Source organism: Rhinoderma darwinii, chromosome 1, assembly GCF_050947455.1.
Source record: "Rhinoderma darwinii isolate aRhiDar2 chromosome 1, aRhiDar2.hap1, whole genome shotgun sequence".
Lineage (NCBI taxonomy): Eukaryota > Metazoa > Chordata > Amphibia > Anura > Rhinodermatidae > Rhinoderma > Rhinoderma darwinii.
The window spans coordinates 343,439,281-343,460,698 of record NC_134687.1 but is presented as its reverse complement, the minus strand read 5'-3'; the positions used below and the strand labels follow the sequence as shown (position 1 = coordinate 343,460,698).

Genomic DNA, 21,418 nt, shown 5'->3' with positions numbered 1-21,418 from the left:
TTACGTCCGTAATTTACGGACGTATTTCGGCCGCAAGTTCCGGACCGAACTCAGTGCAGGGAGCCGGGCTCCTAGCATCATAGTTATATACGATGCTAGGAGTCCCTGCCTCGCTGCCGGACAACTGTCCCGTACTGTAATCATGTTTTCAGTACAGGACAGTAGTTCCACGGAGAGGCAGGGACTCCTAGCATCGTACATAAGTATGATGCTTGGAGCCCGGCTCCCTGCACGGTGTTCGGTCCACTACTTGCGGCCGAAATACGTCCGTAAATTACGGACGTAATTAGTGTGTGCGCACATACCCTATGGTGTTGTTTGCCATGCACCTTACAATAAGAACTGCTTGTAGAAAGACAAGGACTCTTTCCCCAGAAAACAAAATAACTCTACAGGGTAAAGTGGTCAAAACATTTGGCCTATAAAAAAAAGAAAGCCCAAAAAAAACAACACTCCAGTCCCAGCCTTCATTTTCCCGGAAAGGTTTAGCAATGTAACAAGCGATCTTATTGGTCGCTAGGGACAACCCTGACCTTTTTTTTTTTTAAGCATAAGGCCCAAGGGTTGACTCCTTAACCAGTGGGAGCTTTATTAGGGAACAAAATTCATCAGTTTGTCTTCCTCACGGGGTAGCTGTCCAGTGAGAACCCCTTTAGTTTCCTGGACCCCATGTGAGCATCATTTAGTGGTAAATGTGGCAATTGTGCTTAACCGCCGTCCGGCTCTGTTCACACTGCAGCTGTGTTCCATTCTGTTTGGGTTCTGGTTTTTTTTGATGACCAACACTAGTCATCAAAAATACTAGAACTCTGATGGTAACCTGACAGATCCTATTAGTCAATGGGATTAATATATCAGGATTCCTTGAAATCCATTCTATTATGAACCAGTCATGGTTCCTTTAAGAACAGATGACATAGCGATAGTGTGAACTTGGCCTTAAACCTGCATGATGTTTTGCTGGAGTTGTCCCTTTATTTGTAAGCTATTGCTAAATGCTTGAAGGCGTTAAATCAGTAGAAATAAATTGGTATACACCCACACCAAGGACTGTATGACCAGCATATTAAATGTCTCAAATTTGTAACTAAAAGGGAAATGAATGCATGCGGTTTCAGTAACAGAACCAAACAGTAGTGCTCCCCTGTGGATACAATTTATAGCCCCGTATTGACAGTATATGTTAGAACAATGGCAGTACACTTGTTATATCATGGGTTCAATCACTTTTTTTAATGTTTCTCTTCCTTGGAGATTCACTTGGTTCTGAACGGCTTACTACAGCTTCTTCTTTGGAAGGATTCCCTTTCCCCTTGGGGTCATCGTTGTCATTTGCTGCATCTTTTTCTTTAGTTACTTTAGGGGCTTGTTGCAATCCAAACAGCCAGCGACCAATTACCTCTTCTGCTGGTTGGAATGGTGAGGCAGAGGACCGTGTCAGCATCATTCTTACCTAGAAAGATAACACATGGCTTGTGATCCAGACCATCTAGGATATTCTGAATTTAAACAAAGGGGCAGATTTACCGTTCAAAATGCACCAAAAATCTGGTTTAAAATCGAGCCAGAATTTGTGCAAAATCCATTTCGAACCACCATATGACCTATTGGTAAAAGTGACACCTTTCCACATTCTGCTACTTCTCCCGTGTACGGCGATACCAAATATGTGTGTCTAATCTATTATATGGGCCCGTTATAGGGCACATCATAGAAGGAGGCCATTTTGGCTTTTGGAGGCCTTTTTACGCCAGAGCTGATTTTAGGGAACCACACTATATTTGCCGTGGTACTGCAGGTCATTTTGACAAGTATAAATGTCCTGCTAATATTCATCTAGGGGTATAGTGAGTATTTTGAATAGGTGGAAAGAAATAAAAAATAGTTTTTTCCAGAAAATACAGTATTGCTGCATTTTTACAGTGAAACATTCTCCAATAAGCAACCCTCCCTTTTGTTTCTCCCTACAAAAACAGTGTGAAAGTAAATGAGTTAATAATGTGGGTAATATCACGGTCTTTGCCTTCATAGATTATAAAGGCAGATGTGTAGCCTGTACCGCTCTCACAGAGCTTGTAGAGTTTAACCCCATATTTTGCTCTCTTTGAGGGGATGTACTGGCGGAATGAGAGCCTGCCTTTGTAACTCATCAGCGATTTAGCCACCGGTAGGTTTTTTTCGGGGTTGTACACCGGCATAAATAACTCCACCGAAGTTTTTATCAGGGGCCTTAATATATACAGGTGATCCCGGCCTGGATCACTACCAGGGGGGGGGTTGGTGATTGTCGTTCAAATGAAGGAAGCGCATTAGCACTTCATATCTGCTTCTGGTCATAACGGCTGGAAAAACAGGTGTGGCATGTGTAGGGCTTGTTGCCCAATATGACCGGACTGGGGGCTTTTTCACTAACCCCATGTTTAGGATAAGCCCCAAAAATGTTTAAGTTCCCAAGTATTTGTGGGGTGCCACTGCTTTGCATAGGAGGACGTTGGCTTTTCAGCAAAGAATTGGCGAGCATACAGATTGGTTTGGTCGACAACCAGCTCCAATAGTTCATCTGTAATGAATATTTTAATAGAAATCGAGGGATGTAAAATTTTCCACATTAATATTCATCCCTGGTGTGGCAATAAATTCTGGGATATTAGGGGAAAATGACTCTGTGGGTACCCACTCAATATATTCTGGGGGAATAGAGTGGGCCGTGTTTTGTGGTACTTCTGTGACATGCCCTGTGCTTGTGGACTCTGCAGCGACACTTGAATTGCAGAAAGCGTATCACGGTCGTCGCTATCACTGGTAGACAACATTTCTACCTCAGACACGGTTTCTGTATCGCTTTCATCAGAGTCAGACATTAACATGGCGTCTGCCTCTTCCACCGTGAACCTTCTATGGGCCATTGTAATTAAACACACGTACAACAAAGACTGTAACCAGACGCACACGCAGACAAATGTTATTATTTTCTCTTTACTTTTTCCTTTTCACAGACAAAAATACATGGACGTCACAAAAGCACGCTTCACAAAAAACTGATGTCGAACAAACACGTAGACTATAAAACTTTTATTTTTTTTACATATATTTTTTTACATTTTTTTTTTTTTTTGCACAAAATAAAAATACACAGAGGTCACACACGTAAGCTACACAAAAATCCTAGGCTAAATCTAGACTAAACCTAGGCTAACCCTAGACTGACCCTAAGGGCACATTCACACGTGGCGGAATTTCTGTGGAATTCCGCTGCGGACAGTCCGCAGTAGAATTCTCGAGCGGCCGTTTTTTTTACATTTGTTTCTATAAATTTTTAGGAAAGTTAGTTCAGACGTTGCGGAAAACTCCGCTGCGGACCATAGGCAGCGGTGCAGAATTTTCCATCCGCGGCATGCACTCTGTTGCGGAGAAGAATCAGAATTTCACTGCGTATTTCAAACTTTGCAATGCAAAAACTGAAATGTGTGTCAAGTCCGCTGTGTTTTCTGCAACGTCTGAACTACCTGTCAAATATGCTAATGTTGGTGCAGATTCGTTGCGTAATTGCCCCAAAACTGCCGACGTGAAAAGCCGACACTTCAGAAGAACTACCCTGAACAGCCGACGTAAAAACACTATACGCCGGTCGTTAAGGGGTTAAAAGAACACAAAACATGTGAATAGATTTCACAAAAAAAAACTTTCTTGGAGTTCGTAAATGATACATATTACAAGAAACAACAGAAACTAGGCTAGCCTGTAATACACATTCTAGCTAACACAAAGTACACTGAAAAATAAGGTCTACACCATCATTAAATTCCAATTCTAATGTTCTATAAAAAAAACAAAAAAAAAAAAAAAAACAACTTACCGGTAATCGGTTTTTCCTCAACCTATGACAGCACCCCTGGAGGAGACATCCCATTTGCTGGACAGGAAGCCTGATGATTTAAAAATGGACACCTCTCCACACACCCGGTCTTTAGAAAGAACTCAGGATGAGAATTTGTTATCTTTTATCTATATATACACACATACGTGTAAATATGCATTTTTTTACGCCACCTTAGTGAAAAGCTACCCCACACCATAAATATATACTTATAGTCATATATATCCTATATACAAGAGATTCTAAGGAAGTTTACTGAAGGGGAGAAACTAGGGGGGGTGCCGTCATAGGTTCACGAAAAGATTGATTACTTACCGGTAATTGGTTTTTCATGAACCTATGACAGCATCCCTGGAGAGGCATCCCATTCACTGGACAGGAAGCCTAAGGATATAAAAATGGACACCCCTCTCCACACACCCAGTCCTAGGAAGAACTCAGGATGAGAATTAGTTAAGTTTATTATATATATATATATATATATATATATATATATATTTGTGCCTCTCAAGTGGAATTACCTCACACCTTCATTTATACAGTATTTACGAGGAATACCTTTGTATTCATGTTGGCACTCAACCTTATGAGGACTATATACGCTACAAGAATTAGGGAGGGTAACAGAGGGGTGCTGTCATAGGTTCATGAAAAACCGATTAGCGGTAAGTAATCAATCTTTTACCCTATTACCTATGACAGCACCCCTGGAGATGTACAATAGAAGTCAAAATTTAGGGTGAGACCACAGCTTATAGTACCTTTCTACCAAAGGCCAAGTCAGAGGCTGTATGCAGTTGTAATCGGTAATGCTTGAGGAAGGTGTGAGGAGAGCTCCATGTAGCAGCCTTGCATATCTGATCTAAGGATGCCCCTGCTCTCTCGGTCCAGGAAGTGGACACAGCTCTGGTGGAGTGAGCTCCGAAGAACTCTGGAAGCTGGAGATTCTGACTTACATAGGCTAAATGTATGGCCTGTTTAATCCATCTCGCTACAGTGGATCTATTGGCTGCAGAACCCTTGTTGGGACCCTGGAACTCGGCAAACAGATTTTCTGAAGTTCTTAAATCTTTAGTGATTTCAAGATATTGGACTACGCACCTCCTTACTTCCAGGCAGTTCAACTGCTGTTCCCACGGATTTTTTGGGGAATTACAAAAAGAGGGAAGAACAATATATTGGTCTAGATGAAACGGGGAGACTATTTTAGGACGAAATCCCGGTAAGGTTTTTAAGATGATCCTGTCATCTAATCGTAGAGTTTATGGAGGAAAAGCAGAAAGGGCCTGAATTTCACTTACTGTACGGGCCGATGTAATGGCTAACAAGAACGTCATTTTGATCGTCAGCATTTTTATGGTTATAGAGTCTAGTGGTTCGAACGGTGGATTTGTCATGGCCTGGAGAACAATATTTAAGTCCCAAGGAGGAACGGAGGATCTAATCTGGGGCTTAAGTCTAGAGGAGGCCGTCAAGAATCTCCTAACCCAGAGGTGTTCCACTAATCTGAATTATAAGAAGGAAATTAGTGCGGATATCTGAACCTTTAAGGTGCTAGGCTTGACGTTCTTATTTAATCCTGCCTGGAGAAAATCTAATATCAAAAAGGGATATCTGGTTTGTTTACAGGATTTATGTTCACCCCTGCAAAATTTGTGAATGCTTTCCAGGCCCTTAGATATATTTCAGAGAGAACCTTTTTCCTACTCGCTAGCAGAGTAGAGAGGACAGCCTCGGAGAACCCTCTCCGTCTAAGGATTACCCTTTCAGTCTCCAGGCTGTCATATTAAGTTTTTGAATTTCTGGGTGTATGACTGGGCCCTGGTATAGAAGATCTGGTATGGTCAGGAGAATCCAAGGTTGGTCTGAGGACATTTTCCTTAACCATGTGAACCATGGTCTCTTTGGCCAGAAGGGGGCTATCAGGATTATTGAAGCTTTGTCTTCCTTGATTTTTCTGATCACCCTTGCAGAAGACATAGGGGGGGGGGGGCATAACCCCTCTCTTGACTCCAACACTTGGAGACTGCATCTATTGCTGTTGGGTGTTCTGATGGATCCAGGGAGAAGAATATTTTGACCTTCCTGTTTCCTCTGGACACAAACAAGTCTATTGAGTGATTCCCCCATATGTAAACAATCTTCCTAAATATTTCCGTATTCAGAGACCATTCTGACTGGCGTAACCTTTCTCGGCTTAGGAAGTCTGCCACCTGGTTGTCCCTTCCCTTCAGGTGGACAGCTGTGAGGGTCAATAGATGGTGCTCTGCCAGAGAAAATGTCTGGGAAGATAAATCCATCAGTGGAACAGATCTCTTCCCCCCCCCCCCCTGATGGTTTATATAAGCCACTGTCGTCGTGTTGTCCGAATATATCTTTATATTCTGACCTGAAATTAATGGTATAGAGATTTTCATAGTTTGAAAAACTGCTGCCAATTACTTGAAGTTGGAGGACCTCTGTGCGGTCTGGTGATCCCACTGACCCTGAAGAAAAGTAGTCGTAGTGAGCTCCCAATTCCCAAGGACATGCATCCGCAGTTATATTTAGAGTAGGGGTTGTTATCCATGGAATGCCCCCGTTTTCCCTGTTCAACCACCATCTGAGAGACAGCCTGGCTGCTGCTAGGTGGAGGGATTGATCTAGGGAGAGACTGTTCTTGTCCCAATGATTAAGAATGTCCCATTGTAGAGCCCTGAATCTGAAGTGAGCCCATAATACTGCTGGGATACATGACGTCCAGTACAGACATCGCTTTCCTGAAAGAGGTCATATGGCCTAAACATAGCTCGGAGACCCTGTCTATCAGGGGATTGATCTTCCCTTCTGGGAGAAAGGACATCTGCCTGAAGGAATCTAGCAAAATCCCTAGAAAGACACATCTGGTTGATGGGATTAAATTTGACTTTTTTAGATTTATCTTCCATCCTAAGTTCGTTAGGATAGAGCAAATAATTTTTATCTTTTGGATCGGGGCCCGAGATGTTTCTGCCACTAAAATCGTACAAGTAGGGAATCAGGAAGATGTCCCTCGTCCTGATGTATGATGCCATTTCTGCTATTATTTTTGCATGATAATATGCATCCTCCAGGTTCAGGTGATGCCATCACACAATCTTTGGAGAGGAGAGTTATAGTATAAGGAATGCTCTCCATACATGACCTGCCTCTGAACTTGGGACTTGAATTATAACTCCTTTTCTTAGAAGTGACAGAATTTCTGCCTCTAATACTTATTTTTTTCTCTAAATTTTTAAGGCTATATGTGGGAAAGAATATGTTTTGGGGAAGAGATCTGAATTCCATGACATACACGGTCTTTATAATTCCTAGAATGCACGGATTTGATGTCATTTCTTCCTAGATTTTGTAATACCTGGATACAAGACCCCCCACCATGGGCTTTCTGGCGTCATTGCTGATAGTCTTTGTTTTTGGGGTCGTTTTGAGGCCTGAAAAGGAAGCCCTTGTTTTTCTTAGGAAATTTTGAGGGCCTAGGCTCCTGTCCCCTACGGCTAGGTCTCTTATTAAACCTCCTGGAATGAAAGGAATCTGTTGGTTTCCCTTGTGTAGGGAACCCCTTTTTCCTATCAGATGTTTTTTCTAACAGGTCATCCAGCGGGGGTCCAAACAAATAATCACCAGAGCAGGGAATAGCACATAGATGCCCTTTGGACCCAATGTACCCCTTCCAGGTTTTTAGCCAGACAGCCCTCCTGGTGGAGTTTGAGAGAGCCGCTGATCTGGCAGAGAGGCGCACAGAATCTACTGAGGCGTCGGCCAAAAAAATCTGCTGCCTTGGAGAACATTGGAAGGGAGGAGAGGATCTGATCCCTAGAAGTTTTATCTCTAAGGTGGAGTTCTAATTGCGCTAGCCATATCTTTAGAGACCTATAAAGTCGCTGCAATGCCTGGCTTAAAAGCCCCCGTAGAAGCTTCCCAGGTTCTCGAGTTAGTAATCGGCTTTCCTATCCATGGGATCGGATAAAGAGCCTAGATCCTCAAATGGAAGAGCATTCTTCCATGATATTTTTGCTACCGGGTCGTCAAGTCTAGGGGTATTTTCCCAGTACTTGTAGACCTCGTCTTCAAAGGGATATTTCCTCTTAAGAATTTTGGGAATACCAACTTTCCTATCTGGATGTTTCCATTCCCTTTTAATGAGGCTTAATACATTCTTATGAATGGGGAAGGTTCTCGGTTTTCTAGGCCCTAGGCCTTCAAACGTTATGTCCAGGACGGAACAAGGTTCTTTGGGGTCATCGATGTTCATAGTTGCTCTTAAGGTTTTAAGAAGCTAGTCAACATCTTCTGCTAAGAACAAACTCTTGCCCCCCCCTCCCCTGTCTGATAAATTCTCTGAAGAGCTCAGCTCATCTCCTTCTAGCTAAAAATCCTCTTCAGCAGAGGAAATCGGATAAATCTACCCGACTAGTGGTGGATGGAAGATCCTTCATTTTTTTTTTTAGGGACTTTAGGGACTTCCTAACTTCTGCTCTCAATCTCTTTAATGCTTGAGGCCAGACTTGTAAATTCTTCCGTGATGATTTTATCTAAAACAATTCTGGCAAAGTCTTTTATTATAAGAGGCTGCTCGTTTTTTTTTTTTTATTTATAAACTGCTCATTCTTTGTTACGTGTTTTATCCAGTTTTTTTCTAGGACCTTCCCTGGCCTAAACATATGTACAAGAGAAGAGATCAGTATTAGCAAGAAAGAGGGTTTTTTCTGTATTACCCTATAGTCCTGCCTTCTCATCAAATACCGGACTGGAGGATCTTGTGGCATCCGAGTGGTCAGCGCGTCCTGTTGCTTCTCCTGGCGTTCCCATTATGGAAGGAGATGCTGGAGACTGAGGCTCCATATTGCTCAGGCCTAAATAGGCCTTGGATTGGCTGGGGAGGTCCTCTGCTCCAGACGGCCAGGAGCCCCTTCTCCCAGTTAGGGCCGTCGGAACCAACGCCTCCTGGAGTGTAGGACTCGTCACCCCGCCGGAAGCGACGCATCTCGGCGACCGGATGTTTCGCACAGAGTGTGCCGGAAGCCGCCAACACTGGGCATGCGTGCCGGCCCCACAAGGGAACCGAGATGACCCCGGGAGAACCGCTCTGCCGCCACCACCTCCAGGGAGGGAAGCGATGGACCGGGAGAGGAGGGAGTAACCCAACCCAGGCTTAAGGTTGCTCCCTACAAAGGAGACTTACACCTTCCAGGGCACCACTAGGGATAAAAAGGTAAGAACCTTGCTAGGGGGCCTGCAACCCATGGAGAAGTGCTTCTTTACCTAAGAGGACGATCCCATCCGGAGGACAGGAAACCTGACTGGGTGTGTGGAGAGGAGTGTCCTTTTTTTTATATCATCAGGCTTCCTGTCCAGCGAATGGGATGTCTTTCCAGTGGTGCTGTCATAGGTGAAAGGGCAAAAAACAATTACCGCTAAGTAATCAATCTTTTACCCTTTCACCTATGACAGCATCCCTGGAGATGTAAAATAGAACCCCAGTTTTTAGGGTGGGGCTACAGCTTGCAGACCTTTCCTACCAAAAGCCAGATCAGTGGCTGAACGCAACTGTAACCTATAACGCTTAATAAAAGTGTGGGGCGAACTTCATGTAGACGCCCTGCAAATCTTGTCTAGAGATGCATTGGTTCTTTCTGCCCAAGAAGTAGATACAGTGGAATGAGCTCCATAGAATTCTTGGGAATTAATGTTCGGGCTTACATAGGATAAGTGTATGGCCTGTTTAATCCACCGTGCTATTGTCGGTCTGCTAGCTGCCGAACCTCTATTTGGACCCTGGAACTGAATAAAGAGATTCTCTGAAGACCTCCAGTCCTTTGTGACTTCTAGGTAGTGGACAAAACACCTCCTCACATCTAAACAATTAAACTCCTGCTTCTTTAGATTTTTTGGGAAGTCACAAAAGGAGGGAAGAATAATTTCCTGGTCTTCATGAAATGGAGAAATTACCTTTGGCAAGAAACCTGGTGAGGGCTTCATAATTACCCTATCTTCCAACACCGAAGTGTAAGGTGGGAAGGCCGAGAGGGCTTAAATTTCGCTTACTCGCCAGGCAGTAGTAACAGCTAGTAAAAAGGTTCAAAGGATGAACCCATCATGGCAGTAAGGACTAAGTTGAAGTCCCAGGGTGGGACTGAAGATCTTATTTGAGGTCTTATCCTGGAGGCCACAATCAGGAACCTTCTAATCCACAGATGTTCTGCTAGCCTGGAATCATAGAAGGAGATTAGGAAAGAAATCTGTACATTTAATGTACAAGGCTTGAGGTTCTTGTTTAGCCCTGCCTGGAGAAAGTCTAATATCAGGGGTATATCTGGATCTGTACCATGAACCATGGTCTTTTTGGCCAAAATGGAGCAATTAAGATTATCGAGGCCCCGTCTTCCCTGATCTTTAAAAATCTCGGAAGTAGACAAAGGGGGGGGGGGGGGGCATAACCCTGTTCCTGGCTCCAACACTAGGAGAGAGCATCTACTGCTACCGGATATTTTCTGGGGTCTAGAGCGAAGAATCTGGGCACTTTCTGGTTCTCCCTGGTAGCGAACAGATCTATGGAAGGATTCCCCCACCTGGCCACAATCATCCGGAAGACTTCCTGGTTTAGGGACCATCCTGATTATAGCAACTGTCTTCTGCTCAAAAAGTCTGCTACCTGAATGTCCCCTCCCCTTAGATGGACAGCTGAAAGGGACAATAAATGCAGCTTAGCTAGGGAAAAAATCTCTGTGACTAAATTAAATCAGAAGTCCTGATCAAGTACCTCCCTGATTATTTCTGTATGCCACTGTAGTCGTGTTGTCTGAAATAATTTTTACCCTCTTTCCTGAAAGTATAGGAATGGTGCCTTTTATAACCTGAAGTACTGCCTCCAGCTCCCTGTAGTTGGAAGATTTTATGGAGTTTAAGGATCCCACTGCCCCTGAAGGCAGAAGGATTCACCATGGGCTCCCCACCCCCAAGGACTGGCATCCGTGGTCTCCAACCCTGAACATTACATATCCCATGAAACACCCTTCTTGAGATTTTCTACTTACATCCACCACCTGAGAGAGAGTCTGGCTACAGAGGAAAGGTGTAGGGAGAATTTGCTCTTGTTCCACTTCTCCAATATGTCCTTCTGTAGAGGTCTGGACCTGAACTGTGCTCACATTATGGCCGGGATACAGGAGGTTAGAAGACCCAGGACGGACATAGCCCTTCTGAAAGAAGTTATGCGATCCAAAAAGAGGCCCGAGACCCTCTCTATCAAAGGATGGATCTTTCCCTGAGGGGGAAAAGACATTTGTTTGGATGAGTCTAAAAGGATTCCCCAAAAAATGCATCAGTTGGATGGTGTTAAATTCGATTTGTTTAAGTTTATATTCCATCCCAGATCTATTAAAGTCGATTGTATGGACTGTAGATAGAGTGTCAAAGTCTGGGCTGTGTCTGCCACTATTAAAAAGTCATCTAGGTAGGGAATGATAAGAATGTCCTTTGTTCGTATATATGAGGTCATTTCTGCTAGAAGTTTGGTAAAGACTCGGAGCCTGAGAGATGCCAAACGGAAGGGCCCTGTATTGGAGGTTGATTAGGGAGTCGGTCAAAACTACTGCCACCCTCAGATACTTTTGGTGAGTGATGCAGACAGGGACATGGTAATAAGCATCCTCCAGGTCTTTTGATATTATACAATTCCTGAAGAGGAGATTTACAGTAGAGGGGATACTCTCCATCTAAAATCTTTTGTAAATTAGGAAGGAGTTCAGCGGTTTTAGGTTTATTATAACTCTGAATCTGCCTTCCGGTTTCTTTACTAGAAAGAGGGGGGAATAGTAGCACTTCCTTATATCTGGTTTCCGTACTGGTACTAGAACCCCCTTCCTGATAAGCGAAATAACCTGACTCTAAAGCCAGCTGTTTCGCTGAATCTTTCTGCCGCTCTGTGGAGAGGAATCTGTCTGGAGTAGGGGTCATGTATTCTAATTTGTATCCGGTCTATATTATATCTAGAACACACTTGTTTGACGAGATCTTTTCCCATTCTTGTAAGAATACGGATAAGCGACCTCCTACCCCACTCCTTCTGGCGTCATTGTTGGTGATCGTTATTCTTGGGATCGTTCTGAGGCCTAAACCAGAAGCTCCTGTTCTTCTTGAGGACCAAACAAAAAGTCTCCTGAACAAGGGATAGAGCAGAGTTTCCCTTTTGAGCCTGCATCTCCCTTCCATGTCTTCAGCCATATAGCTCTTCTGGCCGAGTTGGATAGGGCTGCAGATCTAGCTGACAGACGGACTGAGTCCACTGAGGCATCAGCCAAAAAGTCTGCGGCTTTAGACAAAACTGGGAGGGAAGCCACTGTCTTATCCCTAGGAGTTTTGTCTCTGAGATGAAGCTCCAGTTGAGCTGTCCAGATTTTAAATGACCTGGCTACACATGTGGCTGCAATACCAGCTTTAAAGGCCCTTGCAGAGGCTTCCCAGGTCCTCTAAGTAATAGTCCACCTTCCTATCCATATGATCGGGGAGGGCATCCAGATCTTCAAGAGGTAAGGCATTTTTCCTGGATATCTTAGCTACTGGGGCATCCAGTCTGGGAAAACTATCCCAGTCCTTAATTAATCGTTAAAAGGGATATTTAATTTAGAAAATTTTGGGAATGCCTAACTTTGTCAGGGTTCTTCCATTCCCTTCTAATGTCGCAGGCCACATTTTTAGGAATAGGAAAAGTCCTGTTTCCTAGGACCCTGGCCCTCAAACTATGTCCTGGGGTTCCTTGGGGTCATCAATATTCATAGTGGGCCGGACTGCTTTAAGAAGTTGGTCCACATCCTCAGCTCGAGTTTTTTCCCCCTCCATCTTTGTCAGAGGAATATTTAGAGGAGCATAGCTCTCCCTCTTCCTCAAATATCTCCTCTTCACTGGAAGAATTATAAACCCCTAGGCCCTGTCTTGTCTTGTCTGACGAAGTACTAGGAAGGTCATGTTTCTAAGGGAATTCTTAACCTCTATTCACACCAAATTTTTTATGCTTGTGGCAAGGCTAGTGGACTCCTCTGCCAGGATTTTATCTAAACATAACTGGCATAAACATTTCTGATAAGAGGATGCTAGCTTCCTAAAACACATCGCACATTCTCTGTTGTGAGTCTTGCCCAACTTTTTCCTGGGACCCACTCTGACCTAGGAAACATGTAATATACAAGGAAGGACAAAATTAATAAATGGAAATAAAAAGGTTGGTTTGTCCTACCATGCTCCCTAGAAGATCCTATGCCGTTTAAAGTACTGGACTGGAGGATCTTGCTGGGTCTGATCGCTCAGGTCGTTTGGCACGTCCTCTGCTTCTCCTTGAGCCTCCATATTGGTTGCTTGGTTGGAGAAGGAGCCATCTTGGTTCAGGACTAAAATAGGCCTAGGATTGGCTGGGGAGGCCCCCAGGCTATGATGTGCTGTAGCCCCCTCCTCCCCAACTGGGCCTCCGGATCACCGCTTCCTGGGATGTCTGCACCTCACCCTCGCCGGAAGGGACATGCGCACTGCAGTGAGCAGGGAGCGGTCGAACGCTGGGCCACGAGTCCTGGCTCCCTCGGTGTAAACTTGAGCCAGGCCTGACCCCAGGAGAAGCTTCTCCCCCCAGAGGAGACCCCACCCACGGCGGGAGCTTACCACCTCCGTAGAGGGAAGCGTTGGCCTGGAGAGGGGGATACCAGCTCCCTTAGAGACTTACACTTTCAGAATACCTCCAGGAACACAGGAGAGTCCTGCTGGAGGGTCTGCAATCCTGGATAGAGTGTCTTGATCCACAGGACAATCCCATCCGGAGGACAGGAAACCTGACTGGGTGTGTGGAGAGGTGTGTCCTTTTTTTAGATCATCAGGCTTCCTGCACAACGAATGGGATGTCTCTCCAGGGGTGCGGTCACAGGCGAAATGGTAAAAAAAAAAAAGCTGGAAAATAGTATCAATTGTGTCTGAAACAAATAATTTCCTAATTAGTCAGTCTTAATTGAATATTCTATTCCATAAAGCGGAACTTATCTACAAGCTGCCCCATTCTAAAATCAAGTTAAATCCAAATATTTGTTAAGGTTTATTATAGATTCATGCAACTTTTTCCATTAGATAACAAATTATTCAAGTATTTCCAAGAGGATTGTTCAGGTTCCTAGACTCGCCTTAATACATTACATTTTACCTTTTCGGTCTGCTCTGCACCATGCAACTCTGCTACAGTATAACGAGGAAGACTAATCCCTCTGCCACTAGAACAGCCACAATTAGTGACGGACATAAAAAAGTCCAACATGTTATTAGAAAAAGAAAAGCCGCAAACTCTGTCAATGTAAATTAAATTAAAGGGTTATTCCCAAGTGGAGTTTTTTTTTTTTTTTCATGAATATGAAACATACTGGCAATTCGTATGTTAAGGATGTAAATACTTTGTATTCATTTTGAAACAGTCTTTTGTTATAAGCCTTTCAATGAATCTACTGCCTGTTCCATCTTGTAAATGGGGTTGTGAGCGGCTTGATGGGGGCAGCGTGAATCTATACTATAAAAGTGAATCTCTGTTTGCCTGTCCTCTATAACAGTGATCCCCAACCACCGGGCAGGGGACCAATCTTGGGCCGTGGATCATTTGGTACCTAGCCGCAGTATCTCGTATGTGCCCGGATGGCTGTAGGGAACACCGGGCGAAAAACCACACCAAATTGTGGTGCAGTTTTTCGCGCGGAACGTCCGCTGTGGAAAACTGCCGAGCATTCAGCCGGCCTCCTGGTATGAAGTTTTATCCCAGGAGACCGCTGCAGTGGCGGACACATGGGATTAAGCGTCATCCAGGCCAGCCTCCTGGGATGATGTTTCATCCCATGTGACTGCCGCTACAGCCTGTGATTGGCTGCAGCGGTCACAAGGGAGGAATAGTCACTCAGAAGTCTGTTTCTTCATCCTGGGATAAGTAGAAGATTTTTTTTTCCCGAGTTGCATTTTTGGTGGCGTAATCGCTGCACTTTCACCGCAATAAACTGCCTTTTTTTGTGGGTTTTACCTCTTCATTGAATTCAAACGGGGAAAACCCGCAACAAACAAGCAGCATTTAACCCTTTCAAGACCGAGCTCATTTTGGCCTTCAGGACCAGCCCCATTTTTTCAAATCTGACGTGTTACTTTATGTGGTAATAACTCCGGAATGCTTTTGCCTATCCAAGCGATTCTGAGATTGTTTTCTCGTGACATATTGTACTTTATATTAGTGGAAAAATTTGGTCAATAAATTCATTGCTTATTTGTGAAAAACACCAACATTTTGAGAAAATTTGCAAAAATTATGATTTATCTAATTTTAAATGTATCGGCTTGTAAAACAGATAGTAATACCACAAAAAAATAGTTACTATTTCACATATTCCATATGTCTACTTTATATTTGCATTGTTTTTTGAACATTATTTTATTTTTCTAGGACGTTACAAGGCTTAGTACTTTAGCAGCAATTTCTCATATTTTAAAGAAAATTTCAAAAGGCGATTTTTACAGGGACCGGTTCAGTTCTAAAGCGGCTTTGAGGGCCTTATGTACTATATAGACCCCATAAATAACCCCTTATTAAAAACTGCACCCCTCAAAGTATTCAAAACAGCATTCAGAAAGTTTCTTAACCCATTAGGCGTTTCACAGGAATTAAAGCAATGTAGAGGGGAAATTGACAAATTTTTTTTTTTTTTGCTGCAATTCATTTGTAATCCATTTTGTTCTGTAACACAGAAGGTTTTACCAGAGAAACGCAACACAATATTTATTGCCCAGATTCTGCAGTTTTTAGAAATATCCCACATGTGGCCCTAGTGTGATAATGGATTGAAATACCGGCCTCAGAAGCAAAGGAGCACCTGGTGGATTTTGTGGCCTCCTTTTTTTTAGAATATATTTTAGGCACCATGTTGGGTTTGAAGAGGTCTTGTAGTGCCAAAACAGTGGAAATCCCCCAAAAGTGACACGGTTATGGAAACTGCACCCCTCAAGGAATTTATCTAGGGGTATAGTTAGTATCTTGACCCCACAGGTCTTCTGCTATATTTATTGGAGTTTGCCTGTGAAAGTGAAAATCTACTTTTTTTCTGAAAAAATATATAAAAAAAAAAAAAAAAAAAAAAGATATTTGCAAGGAATAAAGAATAAAAAAGCACCCCAAAACTTGTAAAGCTACTGCTCCCGATTACAGCAATAACCCATATGTGGTACTAAACTGCTGTTTGGACCCACGGCAGAGCTCAGAAGGGAAGGAGCGCCATTTGGATTTTGAAGCGCAGATTTTGCTGGATTGGTTTTCAGTGCTATGTCGTGTTTGCAACGCCCTGGAGGGAGCAAAACGGTGGAAACCCCCCAAAAGTGAGCCCATTTTGTAGACTACACCCCTCAAGGAATTTTTCTAGGGGTATAGTTAGCATTTTGACCCCACAGTTTTTTTGCTGAATTTAGTGGAGTTAGGCCGTGAAAATGAAAATGTTAAATTTTTACAATGAATAAAGGAGAAAAATCACCCCAAAATATGTAAAGCAATTTGTCCTTTTTACAGCAATATACCATATGTGGTAATGAACTGCTGTTTGGACCCACGGCAAGACTCAGAAGGGAAGGAACAATATTTGGCTTTTGGAGCTCAAATTTAGCTGGAATGGTTTTCGGGTGTCATGTCGCATTTGCAAAGCCCCTGAGGAACCAAAACAGTGGAAACCTCCTAAAAGTCCCTTTAGGGGACTGGAACGAGCGATCATTAGGTCGCTGGTATAATACACTGTAGTACTAATGTATTGCAGTATATCATTTTTACAGGCTCCTGTAACAGCGAGATCGCTGTTCCTGTCCATTAGTCCCGGGTGTCAGCTGTAATACACAGCGGACACCTGCAGAATATGGCGCGGGCGCAGCGAATGAGCCCGCTCCATATATAACCCCCCGCACCACGACATGCTATTAAGTCGTGGTGCGCGAAGGCGTTAATGCACAGCGGATGGTGCAAAGTGAAAATTTACATTTTCCACTGATATGCCATTTTAACGCACAATATGTTGTGCCCAGTTTGTGCCACTGAAGACAAATACCTCATACAATGTTGAGCAGGTTCTCCCGGATATAAAATATCATATATGTGGACGTAAGCTGGTGTTTGGGCACACTGTGGGGCTCAGAAGGGAGGGAGCGCCATTTGGAGCACAGAGTTTGCTTGGTAACTGTTCTGTTTGGGGTTTTGCTGGTATTTCAGTTTATGATGTGGGGGTATGTGTAAATTGGGCAGAGTACATCAGGACATAATAAGAGGATATAATAATTCGGTAAATAAATAATAATCTGCAAATATGTGGCCAATGTCGCACTGATAAATGGCGCCCAATCTTATCAGCTTTTGGACACTGCACAATTTCTGTCGCTATATTCTGAGAGCCAGAACTTTTTTTATTTTTTCTTCACCGGAGCCCTGCGAGGACTTATTTGTTGCGGGACAATCTGTAGTTTTCATTGGTACCATTTTAGGGTACATGTGACTTTTTGATCACTTTTTATTCTATATTTTTGGAGGGTTGATGACCAAAAAAAATAGTGATTCTGACATTGTTTCTTAATTATTTTTTTTGCGCTGTTCACTGTGCGGGAAAAATATTAGTTTTATAGTTTGGGTCGTTACGAACGCGGCGATACCAAACATGTGTACTTTTTTTTTAACATTTTCATTTTTTTCCTATAATAAAAGACTTATTATAGGAAAAAAAAGCATTTTTTGTTTTTGTAACTTTTATAACTTGTTTTTACACTTTTATAAAACATTTTTATTACTTTTTTACTCGAAGACCTGCAGCACTGATCGCTGCTATAATACATTACACTACATAGGTAATGTAACGTATTATAAACTGTCAGTGTGACGCTGAGAGTCACACTGACAGGAAGCTTATGAGGACCGGCCTCTGGCTGGTCTCATAGGCTGCTGTGCATCGCAGGCCTGGGGGCTGTTGTATGGCCTCCGGTTCTGCCTTATAACCGACTGCAGCACCTGCAATCGGTCCCCGGGAAAGTTTGTTGTAGCAAAAAACTTTCCAGTTTGTTGCTACAACAAGCTTTCCCGGCGATCACATGACCGGGACCTGAACCAATTAGGTCCCGGTCATGTCTCCGGCACCAGAGGCATGGGTTAACAGCGCGAGACGGGTGTCCGCACTACTCTGAGACACCCGGATCGCGCTTTTAACACCCACTGTGAATTCACGTCGGCGCTGCACAGAGCCCAGCAAATGCCGACGTGAATATACAGTGAGCGGTCGGGAAGCGGTTAAGCAAATACAATTAACATGCTGCGGAATAAAACTCTGCACCACATGTCAATTTCTGAACTTTTTTTCCGCTCAGTATATATGCAGCGTGTGGATGAGTTTTTTCTATCTCATCCACTTTGCTGCTACTGTATTATGCTGCTGGTTTTCGTTGCAGAAAATCTGCAGTAATTATGCAAGCTGTGGAAAAATGGTCTTGCATGAAACTGGTCCTTTAAGCAATTTTTCGTTACATGCCCCAGTAAGAAATATTTTAAAATTTTAGAGAGATTTTGTAGGATTAGGCTCTGGGTCATGAGAAATCCATAGAATCTTCCAACAAAATCGTAATCAAGTTGGAGTCGCCATGTGGATATAAAAACAGGGGGTTTTCCCTTAACTGGATGGAAAGGGAAGCTTAGGGCCAATGGAGTAGACCAGTAAGGGTAGGAGGTGAGCAGAGAGAGCACTCAAGAGCTATGGGGTATAAGTTGAGGTATTAGTCAACCAATCTCAAATGTAACATTATGACACAGTGGTAATAATTTAAAAAAAAAAAAGCTGCTGCGGCTTTCTAGGCATAAGCACACATTTTTAGAAAGTGGTTTATTAGCAACCAACATACAGTACAGAAGATATATTTCTAGCACGAAAGCATTTGTATACGGAGGTCAGAAGAACATTTCAATGCCAACATCAATATAATCTTACCTTTGTGGTAATAAGAAACATGGTAAAGATGAACATGAGGTGGTGCCTTTCAATAGGTAACAGCTCGATCTGTTGCAGTGTAAACAAAATCGCTCCCACTAGACTAATTTTTACAGGGCTGTGAATAAATAACAAAAAATATATATTAAAAAAAAAGGGCAGAATATTACGGTGCGGTGCCTGGAATATTCAACCATTTATGTGAAATACTAAAAGCAATATGGAGGGATGTAAATTATAAAGCTTTCTTTTCCCATTACGCTCCACTTGGTTTTAAATGAAAGTCTCAGCAAAACTTTGTGTCGGGGCCACCTATGTTTTTATCAAAGGGACACTGAAAAAGATGACAATTATAAAAAAGGTCACAATATATTAAACATGTACAAGCACTAAAATCACAAGGGTGATGGGGCCCCAGGGTATTTGCCCCCTCTTACCCTGCCCAAAAAATGCCCCTCGGCTACACTTCTGCTTATTAGCTAAAATATAAAAATTACATTCAAATAGTAGAAGACAAGAACTCCAAATTATTCTTAAAAACCAAAAAGGTGGAAATTTATGTGGCAAGGAAAGGGAGTGCTGGAATTAAGATTTTGTAATAAGCAAAATTATTGTTTTGTACATTAAGACATTTAAAAAAGTACAAAGAAACGCAGCCAGATTAAAGAAACCCCACCATAAATCATGAAAATCTTACGGCTTGCAAAAAATAAAAATAAAAAGAATACACATTTCGAGAAGCACTCTAATTTGTTGCATCCATAGTCACTCGTGTGACTCCAGGCATCAGGCACGGGACTAAAGAAACGTTACCCTTATTACTATTCTTTAACACATTTAGGCACAGTGGTTTTAGATTTTCAGGAAGGAAAACTGTCACATACTAGGACATCTTCAGAAGCTCATTGCTTTCAGGTTTCCAGACACCTCTCACAAGATGCTCAAAGTTGGAGATCAGGCCACCTCCAGCAGCTGGAAACAAAACAGATCAGTTAGCTACTTCCAAATAACTTATTTTAGTAACTCTAAGGGCTTGTCCACACCTAACGGAATAGCGGCGTATTTTCCGTCCGGAATTGCGGGCGGAAAATACACAGCGGAATACGGTAGCAGCAAAGTGGGTGAGATTTAACAAATCTCATCCACACGCTGCAGAAAAATTCAGTCCAGAAATTGACCTGTGGTGCGTATTTTTCATACCGCAGCATGTCAATTCCTGCTGCGGAAAGTGGACTGAATTGCTGCATTTTTCAGAGGAGATGTCGACATCTCCCAATATGGAGGAGAGAAACGCAGCAGAATACGCACCATTTTCTGCAGAAAAAAACGCAGGTAATGATGCGTTTTTTCCGACGGCGGAATGTCTGCAACTTTCAACGGAATTGCTGCAGAAATTTTCTGCAGCAATTCCGTTACATGTGGACAAACCTGAAGAAGAAATATCACCATCACACAACCCATGAGAAAAAAAAAACCAGCAAAAATCTGCACAGAAAAAAAAACCGCATGAAATGGTGTGGATTTTCTGCAGCGGATGGTCTGCTAGTTGATGCGTAAACGTTGCAGAAATTTTCTGCAGCAAAATACGTTACATGTGGACAAGCCCTTAGTATGCATTTTTAAAATATATAAATAGATGTCTCACAGGAGTAAGTAAATGGTTAGGTACCAATCAGCACAAGTGTACAAAGTACCCCCAAACTATTATATCAAGAAATAGCAGGACTCTACTATATCATACGAAAACAAATGAAGAACCAAGAGTCACAAGGCTACATATAATGTAAAAAAGTACAATTTTATTGCATATAAATACATAAACACATAACATATAACAGATATAATGATAAAAACACAGAACGAGGTATCTCAAAGACGACAGATAATAGCCGGATCAAATGGTTATTAGGTGGAAGATTTATCCCGTCATTTTTTGACTAAGTGCTGATATGTATACCCTTCCTGCGATTTGACCACCTTACCATTTGATCCGGCTATTATCTGTCGTCTTTGAGATACCTCGTTCTGTGTTTTTATCATTATATCTGTTATATGTTATGTGTTTATGTATTTATATGCAATAAAATTGTACTTTTTTACATTATATGTAGCCTTGTGACTCTTGGTTCTTCATTTGTTTTCGTATTTTTAAAATATGTAACGCTGATTAGAAAAAAACAAAAAACATATACATACATATCACATGCACGTACATACGTACTACTAAATAAAAGTACAGAATTAATTTAGAGATGTTAAGTGAATGTCCATCGTTCATCATCATGTAGATTTTAGGTCCAAAGTCCTGCGCTGAATAAAGTGTACTTGACGTTTCAGGTGAAATGAGAATCATGCGGGTGTACATGAGAAATAACAGAACCGGAGCATTATATGACTTTAATATGGCATTTTTTTAAATGAACTAAATGCACACCACTAGATGTAATAAGATATCATATAAACAACAAGAACGAACATATAATAAGAAAAAGAAAAAAGGTTCCATAAAGAAATAATAGAT

The 21,418-nt window shown here is 42.5% G+C and overlaps 1 protein-coding gene across 1 annotated transcript in view; it reads right to left on the bottom strand.

The window, feature by feature from the left end:
- Positions 1-234: 234 nt before the first annotated feature.
- The window catches only part of TMEM38B (transmembrane protein 38B), a 127,877-nt gene continuing 106,693 nt past the window's right edge, over positions 235-21,418 (bottom strand). The window contains exons 4-6 of the mRNA XM_075826105.1: positions 19,782-19,869; positions 18,898-19,015; positions 235-1,453 (exon numbers count right to left, since the gene is read on the bottom strand). Of these exons, the coding sequence (XP_075682220.1) occupies positions 1,220-1,453; positions 18,898-19,015; positions 19,782-19,869 (440 nt within the window). The 3' untranslated portion in view covers positions 235-1,219. The remainder of the gene's footprint in view (positions 1,454-18,897; positions 19,016-19,781; positions 19,870-21,418) is intronic.